The sequence below is a fragment of the Biomphalaria glabrata genome, chromosome 8 (assembly GCF_947242115.1).
Source record: "Biomphalaria glabrata chromosome 8, xgBioGlab47.1, whole genome shotgun sequence".
Lineage (NCBI taxonomy): Eukaryota > Metazoa > Mollusca > Gastropoda > Planorbidae > Biomphalaria > Biomphalaria glabrata.
The window spans coordinates 3629764-3655827 of NC_074718.1; the positions used below are offsets into that span (position 1 = coordinate 3629764).

Below are 26064 nucleotides of genomic sequence, written 5' to 3' on the forward strand. Positions count from 1 at the left end.
GACAGTTCAGCACACATACTGCATGACCAGGCAGCCATTTAATCATGGGTGATACAAAAAAAGGTTTTGGGGGATTAGTTCAAGTTTTTTAAATTAATTTAATTAACATGAAAGATTTGTTGAAATCGTACATACAGTATAATGAAATAGTACATTCAGTATATTGATAACAATTTGATTTGTAAAAATGTATTAATAATATAAACTGTGACTTTGATTTTAGATAAAATTACCTTTAATATAAAAAAGCAGGTAGGCAAAGACCAACAGCTTTCAAAAAAAAAAAAAAAAGTATGACTAGATGAATATGTATGAAATAAGCCATTGTCCAGAGTTGGACCATTAAGTGCACTTTTTCACTGTGACTATGTACACTCAGCTGTGATCTACATTTAATTATTATATATAACTATGTCAATAAATAGATATAGATGATGTATTTGTATTTCAAATAAAGTAAATAGTTAATAATATTTTAAGTACTGGAAAAAGAACATGTTGGCAACAATAACCCTTAAAGCAGTAACATCAACAAAGAAAAAGCTACTTAAAACCATCCTGATGTCAACTCAGATTATAGAACCTCCACCAACAAAAAATGTTTAAAATGGAAGGTCATCAGGAATGAACAAACTCATTCACTTTCTTGGAAGCTTTTTGCAAGACAATAAATTTTGAAAGGATTTTAAAAGGAAAACATTTATAGACTTTTATATACAAGAAATGTTTCAATCTGTAAACAAAGAAGACCTCAGTGCAAATGAATATGAAATCCTGGTTCACAATAGTTGGTTCTAATTAGTGCATTCTGTAGTATACATAAATATTATGATATTGTGATGATGTTATGACAACGGCACTTGTTAAGCAAAGCCTACTGTTCATATATCCTCAAGTTTTGGCACTTGGGGTGTCAAAGCAACATCCTAGTAAGCCTTTAGCACTGTTAGCAATGAACATGCTCGACACAATTTTGAAGATACAAAAAAACAAATATTGTAAATATGAGTCTAACTTCCAGTTATTCTTTAAGGTGAATGATTAACATATCAAAACATGCATGTGTCTCAATTAATGATAAATTTAAATATAAAAGAAAATATAAAAAGTACATTACCCAGAATAAAAAAAATACATATTCTTTTTCAGTTCTCTCTCCTTTTGATTATGTATATTAATACATAATACTGCTAGGTAAAGCAAAGGCGGGCCTATCAAATGAGGGATCTTAGCCTAGTACAGGGGTTCTCAAACTGTGGGTGGCGACCCCCTTGGGGGGTCGATTGACAATTTTTCGAGGGTCGCCTAAGACCATCAAAAATATGGATTGTTATTGTCTACTCTTCTATTTCTGTATGTGTGTGTTTGGGGGGGGGGATCGTGCCAGAGTAGGGAATTGTAAAAATGGGTCGCCGAGCTTAAAAGGTTGAGAACCGCTGGCCTAGTAGATCCTATTTCTGGTTTTACAAAGTTGTGTCTGACTCCTAAGCAATGATAGAAAGTTCTTATACAAAAAGGTTTTTTTTAAAATGCTGGTAACTTCAAATCACATTATAAAAAAATAAGAGACTAACATTAACACAACATTCTACCACAATTAGAGTGTATCTGTTAAGATTTTCTAAGTACTTCTAGAGTTAATTTGTTAAGATTTTCTAAGTACTTCTAGAGTTAATATGTTAAGATTTTCTTAGTATTTTTAGAGTTAATCTGTCAAGATTATCTAAGTACTTCTAGAGTTAATCTGTTAAGATTTTCTAAGTACTTCTAGAGTTAATATGTTAAGATTTTCTAAGTACTTCTACAGTTAATCTGTCAAGATTATCTAAGTACTTCTAGTTTCCATGGGTACAAGTAGCTGTAAAGCAATGATACAGGTAGTTTAGGATACGTTGATTGAGACTATAATTTACAACCAAAATTGTTATGTTTTAGAGAGAAAGTATTGACACAAGTCTTAATCAAGTGATGTTAACATTATCTTAAGTGATGTTAAGATTATTTGTAAACAATTATAAATAATGATATAGCCCCAATGACATGACATTTTGTCCCCTTTAGAAAGGAATGTTGTTTTCTGTAAAATGACTTTTATACTTAATAAGCTAGGACTTGCTGCAAAACAGTTCATAACATATTATAGTCTAAGAGGTAAGGCACTTGGCTACAGAGCTCAAGTTTGACAAAGTCCACAACTGACACAGTTATTGAGGACACTCTAGTCCTTACAGTTCAAATGAGTAAATGATTTATGTTTGTGAATGCTCAGGTGCAATGGTTAATTAAGAGTAAATGTTTAATGGTTATATGGCACACACTAGAATAATTTAATAGGCTACTTCAGTGCTGAACAAATACATAGCTATTGAAATCTTTTGGATAATAAGTTTAAATAGAGCAATATATGTTTTTGAGTCCTTGACTAACAGAAAGTACCAAAAGTAGGCTCTTTAATGGAAGGTTTGAACTAGTTAGGAAATCTATTGAATTGAAATATATATTAAAAAATAAACTGCATTAGAAAAGGGGTTTATTTAAAATATTGAGTTACTTTCCCTTGCCTTATGTTGAACAGCCCTTAAGACCAAAGTCAGACAGATGCACTCCCTGGACATGGCCACATTCTTATATGCTTGCAAGTCTTGCATGCTGACTGCAGAACTAGAGAATAGGATCCTAGCAATGGAATTGAGATGCTACAGAAGGATCCTGGGTATCACATTCAAAGACCGCATCACAAACAAAGAGATTAGAGAAAGAGTTACTGCAGCGATTGGACCCCACGATTACCTGCTTACTATTGTAAAAAAATGGAAACTAAAACTCTATGGCCATTTTACAAGGTCTTCGGGGCTCGCAAAGACGTTCTTTCAGGGAACAGTACCAGGAAAAAGAAGAATAGGCAGAAAGAGAAAGCGATGGAAAACAACATAAAAGAATGCCATTGAAAGAGGTTCTATCCAAGGCAAAAGACAGAGCAATGGAGATAAACAGTTACCAAATCTTGTATGGTGTCCCAACAGGGACAGTGGCGTAGCTAGGGATTTGGGGGCCCGAGAATTGACTGTTTGACATTCGAGACAAGCCTTATTATTATTATTACTCTCAAGGAGTAACCTGAGTTATTTATTATGAACAGGTAACTCCCTAAGAGTAACCCTGCATGGAAAGAGTTAATCTGTGTGGAATACATTCAACAGGGTCACTAACTTATGTAACAACATGAATAGCAAGATTACATGGCAGTGGTGTACTAGTTAATGTAAAAACAAAATTTCTTACACTTGTTTGGGGACCCCTCTCCCTCCATCCTAGCTACGCCACTGCTAAGGGATAGGTGAAGGTGTGAAACCCATTCCTACAGTGTCCTACAGAAAGTTGAGTACAACAAAAAAAAAAAAAGATTGCTGTTTGACATCACCAAAATGATACAGAAAACAAAATGAGCATAAAATAACAGAAAAGAAAGTTCTTCCTAAAAAATGATAACTTTTTAACTAATAATAATTTACTCAGTGTTGTAGTTTGTGTCATACTTCTGAGGCTACCAAAAAGTCTTGAGTTGATTCATCTAAAGCTTGGGGTATTTTTTTATAGCTATATAAAAAAAAATGTGAATTTAATTTTCTTCAACATTTGGAACAAATTTTGAATATCTTAATGGAATGTGAATTTTTAAAAAAAAAGTCAAAGATGAAAATGCAGATAATATCAATTCACAGATACCCTCACATGATTTATTGATTTCACATTTAAAACTCACATAAACATTCTAGGGATTTATAGGATTCACAGAATGTTTCAATAGTGACTTTCGTATAGTGACATTAAGAAAAAAAAATTATGTAACCAAAATTTCCATAAAGTAATCACAGCTGCAGTTTTATCAAAACAATCACAGCTGCAGTTCCATCAAAACAATCACAGCTGCAGTTCCAACAGAGAAATTACAGCTACAGTTCCAACAGAGCAATCAAAGCTGCAGTTCTGACAGAGCAATCAAAGCTGCAGTTCCAACAGAGCTTTGCGAGAATGAAAGAGTTGAGAGTAAAAATCCTGTGAAATCTTCATTTGAATCTCTGCATATTTGGACAATGCCTCAGAAGAATTGAGCAGACGAAGCTGTGTGAAGCTGGTTATCTGAAAAAAAAAATTTTTGAAAAAGTGTTGCAGGTTTAACTTTTATCTTTTCATGGAATGAAATTCCCATTTTTCTAAAAGCTGTTTTGCATTGAAGACATTCTCTTAGAAAAGTGACATTCTATCAAAAAAGAATATTTTTACCCAATCTTCTTTAAGTACAGGAGGTCTTACAGCTGTACTGGATAAGATATTAAGTAGGCCACAACATGGTCTAAAATATACTATGTGCAAAATAATCAAAACCATAACCACAACTTTAGACATGAGTGAGACAATCACATTATTATTATAGCTTTTATATAGCACTACTTTCATGCTTATAGCATGCTCAGAGCGCTTTTGGTCCAATCTCATTTGTGGACCAGTAGGGGGGGGGGGGGGGGGGTATTTAGGAGTTGGTTTACCGTGCTGCCTTTAGGCGCTCAGTAAACACAACTCTGCCCGAGTCAGGTGTCGAACCTCGAGCCCCCTTCTAGGTAGCCAAGCCAAGCCAAGCTCAAGCGCACTTGGCCTCTCGACCACATGACAAAGGTTTCCAATGCACTTAGAGCGGTGTGCCAAGGCAGCCCTTAAGAGAACTTTGTATAAATCCCCCCCCCCCCCCAAAAAAAAAAAATTTAGCCAAGAGCCCTTGAGACCTTTGAAGAAAGGCAAGGATTGAGAAAGGCAAGGATTTTAACTACATTGAGCGATTGACTCTTTAATAATCCCTTTGTCTGAAGGTCCCCAATCATTCGATGATAAACATTTATTGCGTGGTCACAACTCCTTCAACTGCAATCAGTCGTTTCCCCCCCCCCCCCCCCAGTCTGGCAAAACCAAAGGAATATTTTCAACACTTTTTATTTTCTCATCAAAAGTTTAAATGATTTTCAGTTAGTTCTCCTTCAGCCCCCCGCCCCCTCCTCGATGGTAGGTCAAAATATGCAGATGAAAATATGCTTAGTTCTAATACTGAAATAAATTATTTTAATCAGGGATTTTAAGATTTCAAATTAATCTTTTGTACCATGCAAGCAAATATCATAGAACACTGATATCTGACAAACTGTCATCTCGGAACTTTAATTAGTGAATTTAATGCTAACAACGGAATTAATATTTCAAAACAGGAATCTCTTCTTTGCATGGTGATTAGGTCTGGTTAACATTCATAAACAATAAAATTAAGAAACATGGAAGAAGAAAAGAAAACCACATGAAGAAATGTGGCAGTGTTATAAGGAAACCTAAAGAAAAACATTTAAAAAAAAAAACAAGAGAAATAAAACATACTTTGCGCTATAAATGAAAAAGCTTAAAATTTTGATTTAACAGCGCTAAAAAGTTTCAAAAAACAATTATTGCAAATCTTGTGAAATACATTCATCGCCAGCATTTCTTATATTCTGCATACCAGATATACCAAAGTGATCCGCTCTAAATGATAATCTTGTCAATATTTTGAACAATAAAATGAATTAAAAGAAAAAACAGTAATCGACATGTTTACCTCTTTTTTAGCCTGCTCAGAACTAGCTTCAAAAGATTTCTTGGCTGCATCACTCACTTCTTGAAGCTTTTTTTTTTTTTCAGAAATAAGAGAAAATAGTATTAAACATAAAACTCAAATTCATTTCTGCAAGAATAATGAAATTGGCAAAATGTGGAACAAGATTGGTCAATTTCACAAGATTTTCTTATCATACAGGTTATAGACTTTAATTCAATTTAGGAATACCAACTATCAAGAGTAACTGAATAACAATATAGCAAGGAGTTATACAAAGGGGTGCAAAAGTAGGTATACACAGGGGCATAGCTAGGAATTTTCCATCATTTAGGGGGGCTTTACCTCTTTGGGGGCCCCTGCATTTTGCATAATATTTAACTTTTAATGTAAAAACCATCCTTTGGAGGGTCCCCTCCAAGTGGGGCTTGGGGGCATTTTCAAATTCTCCCCCCCACCCAAGCTACGCCACTGGGTATACAGTGACTAAAAAATAGAAAAAATGTATATATTCACTTCAAAATATTTTTTAGATATATATTTTTGTAACTCAATATGTTACTGTGCATGGCTTCTGATTTAGATGATTAGAGGAACTTGGTGCACAACTAACACAGCACTTTCAGAGTACTGTTCAAGTATTTATTTTGAAAATGCCAATTAAATTTGTCTACTTTAAAAGAAAAAAAAAGTCATTCAGTTTCACTTACAGCTGCCTTCTTGATTGGTTTGGCTTTCTCCACGGCTTTCTCTGCAGTTTGGAATTCAATCAATGAGCAAGTTCTTCTAAAGTGCATGTCCTGTCCAGAAAAAAGAAATAAGACAATCATTTGCTTTGACTGGAGACACTGCCTTCTTTTATTTTAAAAACCTGAAACACTGTACACAGAAATATGAAATCTAATTTCAGGTTAATAAAATAATTTTTTTTATTTTTGAGTTCTCACTTTTAGATAAAAAAAATCTGTTAGCTAATTGCTAAATATGTTTTGATTTTTTTATTGGCTAAATACTCTTTTATTATGAAGATTAAAAAAAACAACTAGAGAACACCTTAATCTGTATTTTAAAATCAAACTGATGATCACTGCATGAGTAAATGACCAAAATAAGACAGTCAATTCCAGTTAATCAGATCGCTTCTGGACATAATCATTTTTGTTCTATTAATTTGGTTTGTTCGAAACATTTTCTATGTTACAAGAATGTTTCTATACATTAGGATTTGGTGCAACTATGAGGTTGATCAGCTTAATCGGATTTAAATGTTTTTAGATCTACAAATAAACATATTATAACAATTTTTGTTCAAAAGTATACCCCTCCTAACCAAAGACAATGTAATCTTATGTACTGGTACTTAAAACAATTACATCCTAGATGTACAGATCTTTGTTAATGGGGCCAAACACGTGGACTAGAGATTTACACTGTACTAAATCATTGGTTTGCTTGAATGATTTCTCCTTGTGAACATCCAATGGCAATGTCCGGCTTTACTATATCATTTAACATTGTTATATCTCAGCTGACACAGATAACACAGGCCCGCGCTAGGTGGGTGGTCATTGTGACAATTGACGAGAGGCGACACTTCAGGAAATGTATGTTTTGTGAACAGAATTTATACCATTCATGTCGAATATGGTCATGTGATCATCCAGAAAAGATGAGCCATGTTCCATTAGTTTTGAGAAGGCCAGAGGAGAAATTTTTTTAAGTTTAAGAAAATAGCCTCTGGCTAAGGTAATATATCAGAAACACCTCCGGGTGAGTGGAAAAAAAGCCTTGCTAATAAAAATACCAAAGAGTGGAGATCTATCACAATGTGAGAAATGGCGAGGCATCACTTTGTTGTCAGCACCAAGCAAGATTTTCAGCAGAATCCTACTAAACAGAATAAAGGGACCATGCGATGAACACCTAAGGAAAGAACAGGCCGGATTCAGAAAAGGGAGATCTTGTGCTGACCAAATAGCTACACTCAGAATTATTGTAGAACAATGTGTCGAATGGCAATCTCCTCCACTCTATGCAACTTTTGTCGACTTTGAAAAAGCTTTTGATAGGGTCGACAAAGAATCTATCTGGACTGTAATGAGACATTATGGGATCCCCAATAAAATAATAACCATAATCAAGAACCTTTATGATGGTTTCACCTGCCAAGTAACCCACTGTGTCAGAGGAATTTCCAGTCACAACAGGAGTCAAACAGGGATGTCTTCTTTTACCACTCCTGTTCCTTCTAGTATTGGATTGGGTCACAAAAGAAGCCTACTCTAATGCAGGGAAAGGAATCCAATGGACTCTCACACAAAAGCTGGAAGATCTGGAATTCGCTGAAGACATAGACCTATTATCACACAGACTACAGGATATGCAAGAAAAGGTAGGAAAAAGAGTAGGCCTCAAAATAAACCACCAAAAACTAAAGTACTTAAAGTAAACAATAAACAAATTGGAGACATAGTACTGGATTCTCAGACAATAGACCAAGTAGAAAATTTTATATACCTTGGGAGTGTAGTCAGTATATCAGGTGGAACAGATGAAGACATTAAACGCCGTATAAATCTAGCGCGTCAGACATTGACACAGCTAAAACCAACCTGGAAATCTCCTCACATCTCAAACAAGACTAAACTAAGAATCTTTAACTCTAATGTCAAGGCTGTCCTACTGTATGGTTCTAAAACATGGAGAACAACTGAAGCCGCAACAAAAAAAAATACGACGATCACACTTGCCGGGGATTATATTATCAAACTTGACAATTCAATGGAATGAAGAAAGAAACATCTCTCTGTATTTTCTTAAAACTTCTTTAATAATACTTCTTCAACTTTCACATAAAATGACTTCTCAATTCAATAGCAACTTGACTTTATACTCCTTAAATAAAACTTAAAGATACATAAAAACTTCACTTAGTATAACTAATAAAACTTTAACTAATGGACCTGCTAATATCACAAAACTTATAATCATTACTAATCGAGGACTAAGCGGGGACCCCGTCTAACTGACTTTCTCTTAATTTATACCTTTCTTAATCGTACATTCCAGAGTCATGGAAACTTCTCCCCTAATTATTTTAGTAACTTTGACCTTCTAGAAGCTGACGTGTGCTATTTTTTTCCCCTTAACCTCTTTCTTTGATTGGATACCTAAAATTAACTTGTTTACGCTGGACACTTGCACTGGTTTGACCTCGAGCTTCTAGAAACTGGTCGAAATAGGTCACAGACTTGACTCGTGACACAGACCTTCATCAACAGATGCCTGAGAAATATCCTACAAATACACTGGTATGACAAAGTAGAAAACACCAAACTGTGGGAGATGAGTGGACAGAAAAATATAGAAGTGCAGATCTTAGAGAGGAAGTGGAGATGGATTGGTCACACCCTTAGAAAAGATACCAGCAACAGAGCTACGCAGGCTTTAGAGTGGAACCCCCAGGGAACAAGACGCAGAGGAAGACCAAAAAGAACATGGCGACGCAGTGTACTTGAAGAAGCAGAGAATACCGAGAAGAGCTGGGAAACCATAAAAAAACTAGCAAGAGACCGTGGAGAGTGGGGTGTTTTTGTCGAGGCCCTATGTTCCATGAGGAACTCAAAGGAGTGATGATGATGATGATGAAGAAGGTAATATCTAATTTCAATTGTATAAATTTTTTTTTTATTACCTTTAATGACTCACTGTACCTGGCCATCAAGTCAAAATATAATCCTAATGTCATTTCTCCCTGGCCACTTTTCAATTCATAACAAGCCTAATGGTCAGAAAAGAGAAATAGTTGCTAAAATATCAATGTAAAAACTAACTAATCACATAAGTTCAAAAAGTATAAATATTTCAATCTCACATCTTTAATAAAGAGCATTAATTTTTTATATTAAATCATATCTCATTTGTGTAAATCTTGACAATATAATGGAATAACACTTAAGAGATTATGGGTAGGGCATGGCCTAAATTGGGCAGATGTGCCAAAATCCAAAATATCAAATATTAAATCAAATCTGTAGCTTATAGTGTAAAGAACTAAGCTGCTATGTTTAGGAAATTTTAATTTTGGATGTTTAAGGATCTACTTAGGTCCAGCCAACACTATTTGAGCGTCCGATATTTGTAAAGGTAAAAAGCCCCCATCAAGCTTTGACTGCTAAAACAAATGAACCTAGATCTCCATCATTTACTTCATGGAACTTTCAAAGCTTATTACTTCCCTTGAATCTTTAGCTCATAATCATTGGCCCATTTAAGGTTTAAGGAAACTCTTCAGTCATGGTTACAGTCAAAGATGGTGATAACATGGATGGCTGCCTGGTTGTGCGGTTTGCGCGATGGACTGTTGTTCTGATTTATCGATGGTACCGGGTTCAAACCCTGCCCGCTCCCATCCCCCATCGTCCTGCAGGAGGTTTGGACTAGGAAGTAATTATCTTCAACTCTGAAGGAACATCCGAAACATGTCAAAACATTTTTTTACAGGTCAAAAAAAAGGAAAGTGAAATCGAGGACAAGCACATCTAACATGGCATCACACCTTCAGATGACCTAAATTCTGAGGGAGGAGACTGAGAAAATTCACCTGTGTCCAATCTCTGTAGACAGAGCTTACCACCCTTTGTGCTGAATAGCATGAGACGATGTTAGTAAGTAAAGTACCCCTTTCAGACCTTTTGGCCTATTGAGCAAATGATGTAAAGGTAATCTGTTTCTTTGGCCAACAGTTAACGAGGGTGTCATGTGGCCAGTACAATGACCAGCTACCTTTAATTTCCCCATTAGAGTTGAATAAGCTCAGGGGTGTCCTAAAAATTCTCAAAATTAAAAATTCCAGCATTCACTGAGATTCGAAAACGGAACCCCTCAGTTTGGAAGCCAAGAGCTTTAACACTCAGCCATTATGCCCCTATTAGTAAACCATACTTACAACAAATGTTTACAACTACATCGCTGTCAATATTTGTTTTTTAAGACATCATCATTGCACACACAAAAAATAAAATCTAAAAATAGTTAACACTTTAATGGCTTTAATATGAATCAGAATAGTTAGACTTCTATCTTTAACCGAAATTAGGTTTTAAACACTAAATTACATTCCAAACTTTGTGTTTCGCCATTCCTAAAATAGATAGCACACTAACTGATAATCAGTTGCTTTTGTTCATTCCCTCTAGCTTTCCTTAAAAATTAGCAATTAATACTGTGTACATTCCTAGGGCATAACGCATGTATAAAACTACAGTATCAAAATCAATACATTATTTTTTTTATGAATTATCTATTTTTAAGGTCATTTTAACTAATTTTTTTTTGGTTAACAAAATGTTAAATATGAAAATTTTAAATAAAATTTGTATTCCTTCATATCTATAGTTATTATAATTATTATTTAAGTTAATATATTGTTATAAACTTGGTGGTGGCACAGAGAGGGGTAGTGGTGTGTGTGTAGTCAGCCGACGCAAATCGCCCCAGGCCAGCGCTAGACGAGCGGTCAACCGTGACGAGCTACGACATTCGAGTAGGATCGGCGTCGTGAACGGAGCTCAGGAGCGTCACGAGAGTCGTAGTCACCTGACCACCCAGAAACGTCAAGCGGCGTTCTGTCCGGTTCTAGAAGGCCAGTAGGGACCCTATATAAGAGCGGAGGTGTCGCAGTCAAGACGGTTCACGGCAGGTGTTCAGAGCCCGGTTCACTACAGTCCAGTCGACTACAGCACAGTTCAGCGGTGTGGTTCTGTACGGAGCATTACGACGGTTCAGTGCGGAGTACTGTCAAGTACAGTTGAGACGACTGGCGTCTTGATCTTGGTCTGCGATCGAGTCCGACACAACGACCCTAGTGTGTGAAGTCAGTCCGGAACTGTTGAACCCAGTGCAAGCCCGGAACGAGACGGAGAGGCCAGTGCAAGAGTTGATACGGCGGAACCGTGTTATCTGAGAGATATTTGTACAGTGTACGTGCTGCCAATTGTACAGTATTGGCTGTTATTTATTCAACTATTAAAGTGTTACGTTACTTTGGAGCCCTGAGTTGTCAAGTTCTTTATGTTGGTGGTGTATGGTGCAGTTTGCAGAGAGCCTGGATAGTGAGATTCGTAACAATATGCAGAAACAGAAGAGATTACTGCAATTTGAAAGCAACTTTAGCTCTAAATTCACTGGTCAAAGGGTGAGATAACACTGTTATTATATTTACTTTTTTTTAAACTTAATAAAATAATTTGAAACGAATGACATTGTTTTTCAATGATTGCCATAATGATCGACTTTCAGTGAAAAAAAATGTAACTGAAATTTACTTAAAATCACTAAAAAAGGGAATATATTTCAGTATTAAGACTAAACATACTGTTATCTACATATCATGATTATTCATTGTGGATGTTTGTGGGGACTGGGAGTAACAAACTAAAAATAATCTAATTACGCTATGAAGAAAAAACTGCTTTAAAAAAAAACTTGCTAATGTTGTTGGTGACAAGTAAAGAAAATATGTATAGAAACATTAATTCTAATTGTTGTCTCCCCTGAATTCTGCACTAACTAAAACATTAAATAAAACAATTCTTTTAAGTAAAAAAACAAAAAAATCAATGCTTCAATGAAATAATTCTTTTATATCAATTCAAGGTTTCATTAACAGCGTTGCCTAAAACTATTTTTAACTTTGTTAACTCATTTTCTCCCTAATTATTTATCAAAATCTGGTGGAATCAATGCTGGTATCATCAGTTAGGAGAGTTAAGTTATATAGGGGAATGGTATCTGTGTATCAAAGTGAGTCTTGGGTTTGAATTTGTTTCCTCTTCATTTTCCAAACACAGATGAGGTTGCATGTTAATTTGTTATTTGCCAGGAGGCCCATTGACTTCAAATTCAGCCTGCTTTTCTTTCTGGGTGTGACCCCATATCCTTTGATCAACCAAGATCACCTGCAAGGCTGCAGTTGTTTAATTTTGGAGTTGTCTCTCCATGTAGAATTACTATTCCTAGTTAACTCTTTCCGTAATTATTTACCACATTCTGATGGGATCAACGTTTGTATCGTCGGTTAGGATAAAAAGAGTCAATGAGCTTCATCTACCCAGGTTTTAAGAGTGAGCCCCCTATACATTTCCATGGATTTTTTTTTAGATGTTTTAAATGTTTATCCTAACCACTGGAATACCCCACATCCATGACTGCAAACCAGTTGGTACAAAGCTTTTTTTGATATTCCCACCTAACCCTTATATTTAAGAGTTTTTCCCCCATCCCCCACCTGGGAACATATTTGGTAGAAGATGGTAGCTCCCCCAAGTGAATCTGTGTGACAACTGGGATTTTGAATCTCTGGATTTTTAGGGCGACCCAACTCAAATGGGTACCTGACATTTGTTAAGGAAAGTAAAGCTGGATGGTTGATGTGCTGGCCACATGACACCCTCATTAGAAGCAGAAGACTGTACATCACCTGTCCAATAAATTGCATGGTATGGAAGGGGTACATTACTTTTACTACTTTTACTAAGTAATTTACTCACAGTTGGGTTGGAATGAAACCAATGTTAACAAAAGGATACAAATAAGAAAAACTTGTGGACTACTTAAAGCTTTCAGCCCAATGTAAAGTAGGTCTAGTCATAGCCTTTAAATTAGAACACTGACTCTGGAGCCATGTTATGTGCAGGGCCAAGAGATGTGCTCAGCCAAGAGATGTGAAGTCTTCGGGGCTTGCAAAGATGTTCTTTCAGGGAACAGTACCAGGAAAAAGAAGAATAGGCAGGAAGAGAAAGCGATGGGAAACAACATAAAAGAATGCCATTGAAAGAGGTTCTATCCAAGGCAAAAGACAAAGCAATGGAAATAGACAGTTACCAAATCTTGTATGGTGTCCCAACAGACTAAGGGACAGTGGTGTAGCTAGGGATTTGGGGGCTCGGGGCCCCTGGATTTTGACTTTCGTATAGTAACAATGGTACCTACTCTTTTCCCCTCCATAAGAGGAAATTGGTAGGCCAACAAGAACCATCGCCTGCAATGGCCTTTTAAATAACCATTGCCTACAGTGGCCTTTTAAATAACCATAGACTGCAGTGGCTTTTAAAAGAACCATAGCCAACAGTGGCCTTTCAAATAATTATAGCCTACAGTGGCCTTTCAAAGAACCATCGCCTGCAGTGATCTTACAAAGAACCATAGCCTGCGGTGGCTTTTCAAAGAACCATAGCTTGCAGTGGCCTTTCTAAGAATTATAGCCTGCAGTGGCATTTCCAAGAATTATAGCCTGCAGTGGCCTTTCAAAGAACCATAGCTTTCAGTGGCCTTTCTAAGAATTATAGCCTGCAGTGGCATCTCAAAGAATTATAGCCTGCAGTGGCCTTACAAAGAACCATAGCGTGTAGTGACCTTACAAAGAACCATAGCATGTAGTGACCTTTCACAGTATTGAGTACATTGGACATGGTCAGGCAGAAAAAAAGGCTATGTGTTAAACAGACAAAGTCAGTCGAAGTAGTCAAGTGAGTTTGTGAAAATGATGTAATAGGATTAACACTCTAGACACTCTCTGATATTTTTTTAAAATCTTAATTTAGTTTTTATAAAAAGGTGTTGAAATAAAAACAGAAATGGAAGAAAGTTTTTAAATGTTTTTGATCATAAGAACAAGAAAAACATAAAAAAAAATATTTAAAAAAAAATAACAAAAAAGTTTATATTAAGTGTAATTGTATCAATTAGTTTGGATCAGTCATATAATTAAACTTGTAATAGATCTAGAATATATTTTTTACTAATCTTTTTTGTTGAGCACAATTTTAGCTTTCTCAACATGCAATGAGCCTATGACCCAATGACCCTATCACTTGTCTGGATCAGGTGGGGGAGGGGGTATCTGGGTGAATGGAAACATGATTGCTTTTTAAATGCATAAGAAAGAAAACTTGTTGAATCAGGGTTCAAGCCTCCTCAAGGGGACTAATTCAACTTAAACCACCACACCTGTGAAGTAGGATTTCTTTCCATTGTTCAATATCAAATAAATAATTAATTACCAATAGTTAATTAACTAATTGTTTTTTTTTATTGATTTTTGTTTTGTCATATACAAGAAATTATTGTGTAAAATTTCAATCTGAGATTGGGTGTGGGAACAAATAATGTTTATAAACTTTTCACCGGATGGATAGGCAGAGTGAGTTGATATAAGCTTTTTAAAATAAAAACCTCATTCACAAATGTATTGGCTTTGTGAGTAAGTGACACATGCAATATCTCAAATGTTTATTAGCTCAAAGATTACCAACATAAAAAATATATTTATTGGCTCAAATGTTTACCAATTTAAAAACTATTAGCTTAAAAGATTACCCACTTAAAAACAATGTTTAATAATAAATATATATTGAAGAAAAAAAACAAACTTACAGCTTCATCCTCACAACCTTCACTTAGAAGTTTTAATATTCTGAAACAAACAAATAGGTCACTTCAAATATTAGCCATTCAAATTTATATAACATTGTACCAAGTAAAGATGTTATTTCCCCCAATACATTTAAAGTGTGTCATGTTATTGGTAAGTTGTAGTCTAGAAATATGAGCATTGGAAAACACTATAATCTGTAAATCAAACAAGCATTATTTCACAAATCTGAATAGTAATGAAGAAACACAATGGTTAAGCCCAATTGTATTATATTATTATATTATTATATGTTATTACAGCGCCTTGAGCCTACATTTTGTTTGTTAACAGCGCTTTATAAATAAAATTATTATTATTATTATTATTATTATTAACTTTCTTCTGCCTCCATTTTGTTCCGTCTATATCTTCCCTTTCCAAGCAGAAACACCAAACAGCAGCAAAAGAGTTAAAGAGAAATGTGTGGCACGGAAACTTGGATATTATTCTAATATTATCAATTATTCTATTGGCTACATGAAAACGAAGCGAAAAAGTTGAGCCTAGAGATTTCTTTAGTCAGTATACATTTTAGGTCTAAATTCATCTAAGTTGGCAGCATTTTGTCCCATGATGTCAAAAATCAATAGCAATTTTCCACCTTATACTACTTAAATACTAAAGTGAAGCTATATGCTTAAGCAAAGAATGATACTTGCATATTACAATAAAGGTCAAACGATTTTAAAATAAAAATGGTGAATCAAATAGAGCAAACTAAGGGATGGCCCTGACTAGGGCATGAACTGTGGACCCTGTGATTCGATAACTCCGCCTAGCAGTTTATTTTGTGGACCTTTAAGGTTATAGTTATACTTTTTAAAAAATAAACTTAATACAATCCTATTTGCTGCTGGTAAATCATTTGCAACAAGGAAAACGCACTTGGAGAAAAACATTTTTAAAAAATTATTTAAAAAAACTCCGGCTAAAGATTTTAACCTTTTACTAAACAGAAGACACCAATCACAAAATAAATGGACACAAGAACTCCCTTTTCCTCTTAGAAATTAAAATAATCAACTCAGTCAAATAAACCTTCTGCTGTAAACTTCACAAGCAATAATTAAGTGAAACTGTGGTAAGCATATATATTTAATTAGTAATGGGAACTAAACTAAATTTAAAAAGTTAAACTAAAACTAAGTTCCAACTAAAATAAAGTGGTTAAACAAAAAGTTTATCATGAATTTCAAAATATTGTTAAACTAAACTACAAAAAAAATTAATTAAACTATACAAACTTTTGATAACTTTTTTTTTGGGGGGGGAGGGGTTGATCTAGACCTAGCTAATCATCCGACTGTATGTCTACACACAGTTCGATCTAATTCTTTTAACATTGTATAAATATTTCTTCATAATAAAATCAGTAATAAGGAAGATGTTTCTTACAATGATCTAGAACTAGCTAATCATCTGACTGTATGCCTACACACGGTTCGATCTAATTCTTTTAACATTATAGAAATATTTCTTCATAATAAAATCAGTAATAAGGAAGATGTTTCTTACAAAATATATTTTGCGTGGCTCTCGTATAATATGTTAACTCTTTTAATGTACTGCTTCATGTAACACACATATGTAAGATTAATTTTCTGGAGGATAATAAAGGTTTATATCATTTTTACTATTAATATAACACCCCAATACATATAAAATATTTGTATTGGTATGTTTCTATTTGTATTAGTGGCTCAATAACATTTTATCACCACTAGGGAGGAAGGGCAAAGGGAAGTAACTGGTGTCAAAACTAGAAAAATTATTAAAGGAAGGGTTAGTCATCTTAAGCTTATGTTTTCATCTCAATTAGTAGACGAGCCATAGATGGTCTATTCTGTCTTTAAAGGTAAAATATTGATACATATAAGTCAAGTATTTTATTCAATTACCTATTTAGTTTTACTAGGCTCTCATCCCTCTCAGCTTCACAGGAAGTTAACTCAGTTGCCAAAATACGATACTGGCTTGACAACCCTGTCAAAAGTTAATTAATTTATTTAATAACAAACTTTTAAAATTTAAAACTTCTAAATACTTTTGAGAAATTGAATGAAAAAATCAAATATATGTATTCAAAAATATATGTATACAAAAGTATATACGTACGCCACTGAGCAACTAACAATTTGTTGAAATTCTGAAACAAGAAAATATTTTACTAAATAAGTGTCCTAATTATTAAATGATATCATCACATACCTTTACATATCAAAAGATACTCAGAGCAGTTAATTTGGCACACAAAATATCAAGTTTTAAAACTTAAAAGTTATAGAATAAATTAATTTTACACTGTACTCAGTGTAATCAGGGGGGTAGCTACCATCATTTTGGGGCCCTGGGGGGGCTTGACCTCTTTGGGGCCCCTGCATTTTGCATAACATTTAACATTTAATGTAAAAAAACACTCATTTGGGGGCCCCTCTCAAGTGGGAGCCCGGGGGATTTTCTAAATCTCCCCCCTCCTCCCACCACCCTACTTAGCTACGCCACTGAGTGTAATGTTGTCAATGTCACACTGCATTGTCCCAACTCACTACTTTATGTTTATCTGGTAAAATATGCAGCAAAAAATACAGTCGTTAACTTACAAGTGATGCTTCTTTAGCAGCTTTTGAATATTCATTAGCAAAGTGTCGCTGAGCAGTGAAGTAGTCATCAACATCCTTAGAAAAAAATGATATATAATAATTTAACTTAAAAAAAAATAACACATTCAATGTCTGGAGCAAAAAGTAATGAAGACCAAAAGAGGTGAAATCTGAGACTTTTTACAAAGCTTATGTCAACTCACACTGTCTGTCTGGAAAAATTTTTTTTCATGTTATTCCCACACCCAATTTTCAATCAAACTGAAATTTTGCATAATTATTTCTTTTGCCTGACAAAACAAGAATCAATTTTTAAAAATTAACCAATTAGAAGGTCGCCACTTTAAAGTTTGAAGCTAACAATAGATAGCTATAAAATCTTCTATTTTCATAAGCACTTTGCAGCATATTGGTTATTGGGGAGGCTTGAGCCTACGAGTTTGAATCCAGGTCATTCAAATTTTTCTTTTTACAAAGATTATATCTGTCTGTCTGGTAAAAAGTTTGTACCCAATTTCTATATTACAAAACCTAACTTAGCCTGTGTTGAATTGTGAAATGATTCCAATTACATATTTATGTGATTTTGCCATACTTAAAATGTTGAGGTATTTTTATTTCATGGTATATACAGCAAAAACTTCATTACGATAAATAGCATTGTCTCGTAGGGCAACAAAGGATGAAAGCTCATCCACAGAATCTCATACAAAGACACAAAACTAGACGCACCACTGAGTAAAATCCTTAAATTTATATTTACTTTATGATTTCCTTTTCTGGCATTGTCAAGGGCATTGGTCAACCTGTTCATTATACCTTTGTTCACACGTGCTCTGACTGGAGCCTGAAAATGAACAAGATTAAGTCTTATATTTTCACGAGAGAGATAAAAACTTAAAGAGTTGTTAGATTCATTTGCTAAGTTTAAGTTTAGGTTTTAGAGCTGTTAGATTTGTGTTGCTAAGTTTAAATACGACTTTAGAACCAAGAGGCCCCAGGTTTAAATCCTGGTGAAGACTGATTTTTTTTTTCGGGATCTTTAGGGCGCCTCTGAGTCCACCCAGCTTTAACAAGTACCTAACATTATTGGGGAAAAGTAAAGGCAGTTGGTCATTGTACTGCCCTGATGACACCCTCATTAACCATAGGTCACATAAAACAAATGACCTTTACATCATCTGCAAGGTCTTAAAAGGGTACTTTACTTAGAGTTAATAACTTAGTTATAAAGCCAAGTTAAGATTTTAGATAGTTGATAACTTAAAGAGTTGTTAGATTTAGGAAGTATAACTTTAGGCTATTCTATGTTATATTATATGTCATAAGTTTACTACTAAAAGATCTCAAATTTTATAAACATATTTCTAAATAATTTTTTCGTTGTTTTTTTTTATTGGTTACCTTACAAATTAAGATAAATTTAATATTAAATGCCTGATTGTTAAAAAATGATTCATAACTTGGAATTTCGCAGAAAACAATCCAAAACAATATTTGAAAATAAGGATATAGAGTTAGTAAAATAAAAAAACAAAATATGAAAGTTAATTGTAAAAATGTAGATCAATATTTCCTGGTAATAACTACACTATTAAGTCAAGCCAATTTTAATGTTAACAGTTCATCCCATGGACAATATGATAGCAAAATATGTTGCAATATTTGATCCTTATATTTCATTGTCATAATTTTAGGCCAGAAAGAGATGTCTAAATGCTACAGAACAAACCTCATTATCTGTTAGAAAAGATGCCAAATTTTTATCACGGCCAAATACATGGTGACATAACATTAACTGTAGATACCTAAAAATAAATGTAAAACATTTAAATAACATTCCATTAGCTATAGCCCTACAGAAACACAAAAGGTGATCTTATCAAATGCAGACGTTACTTAAAAAAAAAGATTTTAATAAAATATTTAGACCTACAATTAGTCTGAACCATATTGATTGGAAATACATGAAGGTAATTAGAAATCTGTAATTTCATTATTTTATAGTGAAAAAAATCAATTTACTGTTCTTGTAAATTCATGATTGTTTTGGCTTTTAAAAGCAGACTCAAACAAAATTTAAATTTCTAAGAAGCACCCAAGATAGTCTTTTGGGGGAATACATGTTGAAACTATTAGTGATTTTGAAGTTTCTGTTTTTGAAACAAAGGTGTCAGCTAGGAAGAGGAAGAAGATGATGATGAAAGTGAAGAAGAGGAGAGTGAGTCTGAAAGTGAGGAAGAAAGAAGTGAGCAGTCTAAAGATGAGGAAATGTCACCAGCTGAAAGAGGAAAAAAAGAAGTCAAGGCAACTATAAAGTCAATATTTAAAGATGATATAAGGTTAGCTAGGCTAAAAAGGAAACTTAACAAATTGGACTTATGTCGTAAAGTTGTTAAATCTAAATATGGATGAGATTTAACCTTTATCGAACTTTTGAAATAATATATTTTTAAAAACTTAAGCTGTCATTATGACACCAACTTTATTAAGAGCAAAACATACAGGATCTAGGATTTAAGGAAAAAGGCGACATTGATTGATTGGTTACTTTCAGACATTCTGGATAACATCTGGCCAGAGTTTGAGATAGGGACAAGCATGATGCCAGGAAAGCAGCCATCTTATATCAAAGATAACTGCAAATTGTATTACTGATACTGCTTTTATGTTACCTCAAAAATGTCTCAAGGCAATTTTATAATTCAGAATTAATAAGAAAAAGGGAATGAATAAGGAACGTACTTCTGAAAAGCTTTACAATCTGTTTCAAACTGATCACCCCTTAAAACTCTTGTATGGTCTCCTAACTGGCGGCGTGATAGCGCCTCAGCACTTTTTGGATCTGAAAGTGGTTTTACAGGAAGTGGTGGTATCTAAAAAAAAAAATAACAGTAGGTAGATTACCAATATTAAAGAACAAGAAATACTAGGTATATAAAATTATTCCTAATATGTTTTTAACATAACACAAAAAACAATACTGTAATTAGATATGATATATATGACTCCTGTATTGGAAAATAATGGATGCGCCCACATGAGTCACTGGTTTTGGTTTTATCTCGAGACAGGGCAGATTTTTGAGTGATTGATCAAGCAATTCTGGGCCGGCAGAATTTGCCACAATTTGTGCATGTAAATGCATCTGTTTTAGGGCTAGCTGATAGAGCAGCTTTCTTTTTATTTCTCTTGACTAAGGCAGCCTTGTCTCTTTTGCTATCATCATGCTAAGTCTGTCTCCAAGTATCTTTTATAATTAATAATGATCTATTTTAAAATATTGGACTGGAACCCAAAAGAGGAAGAGGAATGCTGGGAGACCAAAGCAAACATGGAGGAGACCAGTGGAACAACAAGAAGCAAAGATGGCAGGGTATATAGACATGGACCCGACAGAGGGAAATTGCCCAGTACAAATGGCAAAATACTGTTGTGGCCCTATGCTCACCTGGGAGTCAAAAGGATTAAGTCAAGTCAACCAAATTTCTCTAATGAAAAAAAAAATACTTACTATGACTCCCTCTATATTGTTAGAAACTATAAGGTTATGATGAAGCCACTCAAAGTCTTCAAACTGTCGTAAAACAATGTGACCTTTCTCCTGTCCAGGAACGCTGGTGTGGATTGTAAACATGACATTCTCAGCTCTTTTTACAGCTTCAGGGATTTCAACATTGAAGAGTGGCAAAGGTGTTTGATTATAACTGTTAGATGCAGACGCGCCGGCTTCACCTTCATCCTTTCAGAAATATTCAAACAGAAAGAAGTTGTACATAATTTAAATAATATACAATGACAACACTTGAACAAAAAAAAAAAGATTAAATGCAACAAATTAAAATGTACATCAATATATTTGTGTTTTTGACACATTAAAAGGCAGATGAATCTATTTAAAAGGGTCATCAGTTAATGCTGTAACCAAATAATATTCTTCTGGAAATCTTTACAAAATATCTAGCATGAAAGAAAAAAAAAATAAAGACAAAAAATTTGATTAGAGAAACACCACTAGTAAAACCACTAAACGTAAAGGCACTTCAGGACAGAAAAATTTAAAGTAAGGTAAATTTAATACATAAGACACTGAACCATAATTTACAATTAGAAAAAAACAACAACCTAATGAAATACTCAGAAAGACACAAAGATACGAGGCACATTTCTTATTCCATACAATAGAACAAATTCCTACAAGTGCTCCTTCTTCCCTAGTGCCATTAGAGAATGGAAAGGGTTGCCTTAATAAGTCATTGATTAACATGCATGACTAGATTGACAAATAGGGCGTAGTTTTCTTCTTTTTTTAAGTAAAGTCTGTAATATATAATGTTACGAATCTCCCTATCCAGGCTCGCTGCAAATGGCACCAAACGACACCACCAACTGTAAGAACTTGACAACTCAGGGCTTGAAAATAACGTAATAGTTTAATGTCAATAAATAACAGCCAATACTGTACAATTGGCAGCACGTAACACAAGACTGTACAAATATCTCTCCGCTGTATCAACTCTTGCACTGGTCTCTCTGTCTCGTCTCGGACTTATACTGAGCCGTTGTAACGAACTGTAGATCGGGATGTTGTCACTCACGGTCTCTGATACCTTCGCTCTTTATATAGGGTCCCTGCTGGCCTTCTAGAACCGGACAGAACGTCGCTCGACCATTCTGGGTGGTCAGATGACTACATCCCTCGTGACACTCCTGAGCTCGGTTCACGATGTCGATCCTTCCCGAACCATCATGTTGATACTCGTCTCGGCCGATCGTCGAAACTCGTCACGGTTGACCGCTCATCTAGCGCTGGCCTGGGGCGATTTGCGTCGGCTGACTACACACACACACCACCACCCCCATCTGTGCCACCACCAGGTTTATAACAATAAGATAAGATAGACTTTCACTTAAAAGATTTTCTGAAACATGCAGAAAACAAAACTTTTGTGTAAATGACTGTCAATTTTTGTATCTGATAAAGTGGAAGAAAGTGAAGATCATTATACTATAGGCACAATTATTTTGTAAACTTTTGGATTTCTAACCCACAAAGAGCCATCTACAATCTTTCAACTCAAAATGGTACAAACATCTTTAAATTATCATCTAAACAGAATAATCCACACACACACCCCTCAGTACAGTGTGACCACACTTATGAAACTGTCAACAATAATGCCACCTAAAAATGCCCCAATTTGATTCAACTTATATTAGCACAAAAACAGCAAATAACAAGGCAAGCCCTAACCTGGAACCCCCAAGGAAAGAGGAAGAGGGGATGGCCCAGGAATACATGGCGCCGCAATTTGAAAGCAGATGCCAAGCAGATGGGCAAGACATGGGGACAGGTGGACAGACTTGCCCAGAACCAAGATGCCTGGAGGAAGCTGGTTGGTGGCCTACGCCCCAGAAGGGACCACAGGCAGAGATGAGATGTTAGTACAACAACCCTACATAACCAACACTCTTGGGGAAAAGTAACGGCGGTTGGTCATTGTGCTGCCCCGATGACACCCTCATTAACCATAGGTCACACAAACAAATGACCTTTAGATCATCTGCAAGGTCTTAGGAAGAGAGGACGGCCCAGGAATACATGGTGCCGTGATTTGGAAGCAGATGCCAAGCAGATAGGCAAGACATGGGGACAGTTGGACAGACTTGCCCAGAACCGAGACGCCTGGAGGAAGCTGGATGGTGGCCTATGCCCCAGAAGGGACCACAGGCAGAGATGAGATGAGATGATATATTAGTACAACAACCCAACATAACCAACACTCTGCATGGTAAAATGGAATAGCTAAGAAAAACAGTAAGCTTCTTTCCTTAATACAAACTACAAAAGAGCTCACAGCTCAGCAGCAAAAAAAACCTGGCTATAGGAAAAATAAGAAAATTTTCTATTTTGGAAACAGAAGCAGGTGAATGTTAAATTACTTATTCAAAAGACTTTTAGATTTAACAAGGAAATTTCATGTTTTCACTTATTGTCATGAAGTGTTGAGTTTCAAATATTAAATTCAGAATGCATATTTACAATGAAGTGAAATGACTTTGGAATGAATCATACAAAGATAAATCTGCAAGAGCATCACAAATACTGTTTGATGATGCAAATCAATATTGTAATAACCCTGCCTTGCACACAGTTATTGCAGAAGGAGTGCTCTAGCTTGTGCAATGTTAGAAACTAGACTAGAAAGGATTATTGACATTGTAGCGACAAAGGAGTTTTGCCCGACATTGTAGCGACAAAGGAGTTTTGCCCAACATTGTAGCGACAAAGGAGTTTTGCCCAACATTGTAGCAACAAAGGAGTTTTGCCCAACATTGTAGCAACAAAGGAGTTTTGCCCAACATTGTAGCGACAAAGGAGTTTTGCCCAACATTGTAGCAACAAAGGAGTTTTGCCCAACATTGTAGCGACAAAGGAGTTTTGCCCAACATTGTAGCAACAAAGGAGTTTTGCCCAACATTGTAGCAACAAAGGAGTTTTGCCCAACATTGTAGCAACAAAGGAGTTTTGCCCAACATTGTAGCAACAAAGGAGTTTTGCCCGACATTGTAGCGACAAAGGAGTTTTGCCCAACATTGTAGCAACAAAGGAGTTTTGCCCGACATTTTAGCGACAAAGGAGTTTTGCCCAACATTGTAGCAACAAAGGAGTTTTGCCCAACATTGTAGCAACAAAGGAGTTTTGCCCGACATTGTAGCGACAAAGGAGTTTTGCCCAACATTGTAGCAACAAAGGAGTTTTGCCCGACATTGTAGCGACAAAGGAGTTTTGCCCAACATTGTAGCAACAAAGGAGTTTTGCCCGACATTTTAGCGACAAAGGAGTTTTGCCCAACATTGTAGCAACAAAGGAGTTTTGCCCAACATTGTAGCAACAAAGGAGTTTTGCCCGACATTGTAGCGACAAAGGAGTTTTGCCCAACATTGTAGCAACAAAGGAGTTTTGCCCGACATTGTAGCGACAAAGGAGTTTTGCCCAACATTGTAGCAACAAAGGAGTTTTGCCCAAGTCAAGAAGCGTGTGAAGAAACTGTGCTAAAGACAAACTGTTATGATCTGTGTTTGTGATGTCCTGTAAATTAACACCTAGCTAGTTGGGTTGCCTTCTTTGAATTTATAACAATATACTATATAGTATAATATTCAGCACCTTGTATATACTCTAGTGCCCAACACTAGCACAGCAATTCACAGAATAGTTACCCTTACAAATAGTTTTCACAAAACATTTACATATATTATCCACTTCATATTATTTCCTATTTTTATCTTTATGAATAAAATGAGTACACTTAATTGGCCAGTAAATATTTTTATCATAAAATTAACTCTTTTTCTCTTGGCATGTAAATATTTTTAGCATATTTGTTTTTTCATTAGATATTTGTTAGCATAAAATTAACTCTTTTTCATTTGTTCTAGATCTAAATTCTTTATTTTCTCAAATGAGGGGACCAAAGAGAGGAAGCATTTTCTAAAATTAGTTTTACCATACAGTTACATATACAGTTGAATTTAAATTTTATATTCTTGTTTGCTTTCTAACATTTTCTTTTCATTTTTTAAATATTACTTACTAGATTATTACCCAGTATATCTATTCTAAAATTTTTTTACATTATATAATAATTTAAATAATATACACGTAATCTTTGTCTCAAAACTTTGGCAAGTGACATTATCCCTTTTAAGGCCCCCCCCCCTTTTATTCTTGTTTAAATTAAATGCCCTGCACATTATTCATGATTAGTGTCATTAGCCTTCATTAAGACATTAAGTCATTATAATGAAATGAGTTATGAGATTTAGAATTGATCTAGAATTAGAATTCTAGAATAATCTAGATCTATTTAATAGATATTCTATTATCATGTCTAGATTAGATCTTCTATCAGACTGTATACAATTGTATTTTTAAGTTCTGTCATGTCTAGAAATCTTACTGATTAGATCTAGATTCTAGATCTAGTAAAATCTAGTCAATTCTAGCAGAAGCTTGTCAGTCACACTGTCAGTCACGACTCAGTGAAGTCAGTGTCACAGCTAGTCAAACCTACTACGCCTAGCTAGATCTAGCTAAAACAAGATAGGTCTACAAATAGATCTAAGTAATGAAATTTTTAGCAGGAAATATAAAAAGAGTAGGCCTAATTAACTTTGTAGTGTACCTCCATTGAATAATTGTATACGTCCCGTGCTTGATTCTCAAACTGATACAGAAGTATTGTTTACTGTTAGGACATAAAGGGGCGGTGTTACAAACCAGATCACGTTGAAATAGCCGAGAGTTCAAAGTTGAAAGAGGAGAGTTCATATCTATATTTAGATATTTATGG

At 35.0% G+C, this 26064-nt stretch overlaps 1 protein-coding gene across 2 annotated transcripts; it reads right to left on the minus strand.

Moving 5' to 3' along the window:
- LOC106054722 (sorting nexin-6-like) lies at positions 1-26037 on the minus strand. Of its 2 annotated transcripts, none has more exons than XM_056037223.1 (13): positions 25897-26037; positions 21222-21449; positions 20453-20583; positions 19440-19515; positions 18471-18554; positions 17708-17782; positions 17223-17253; positions 17006-17090; positions 15068-15107; positions 9327-9413; positions 6343-6432; positions 5636-5701; positions 1-4140 (listed from the first exon to the last, which is right to left on the minus strand). In XM_056037223.1, exons 1-13 carry the CDS (start codon positions 25900-25902, stop codon positions 4000-4002), a joined length of 1140 nt encoding a protein of 379 aa, XP_055893198.1. In that variant the 5' UTR covers positions 25903-26037; the 3' UTR covers positions 1-3999. The 2 variants fall into 2 exon arrangements, with proteins under 2 accessions (XP_055893198.1, XP_055893199.1); XM_056037224.1 differs by lacking the exon at positions 25897-26037 and adding an exon at positions 25672-25694.
- Between the last annotated feature and the right edge of the window lie 27 nt (positions 26038-26064).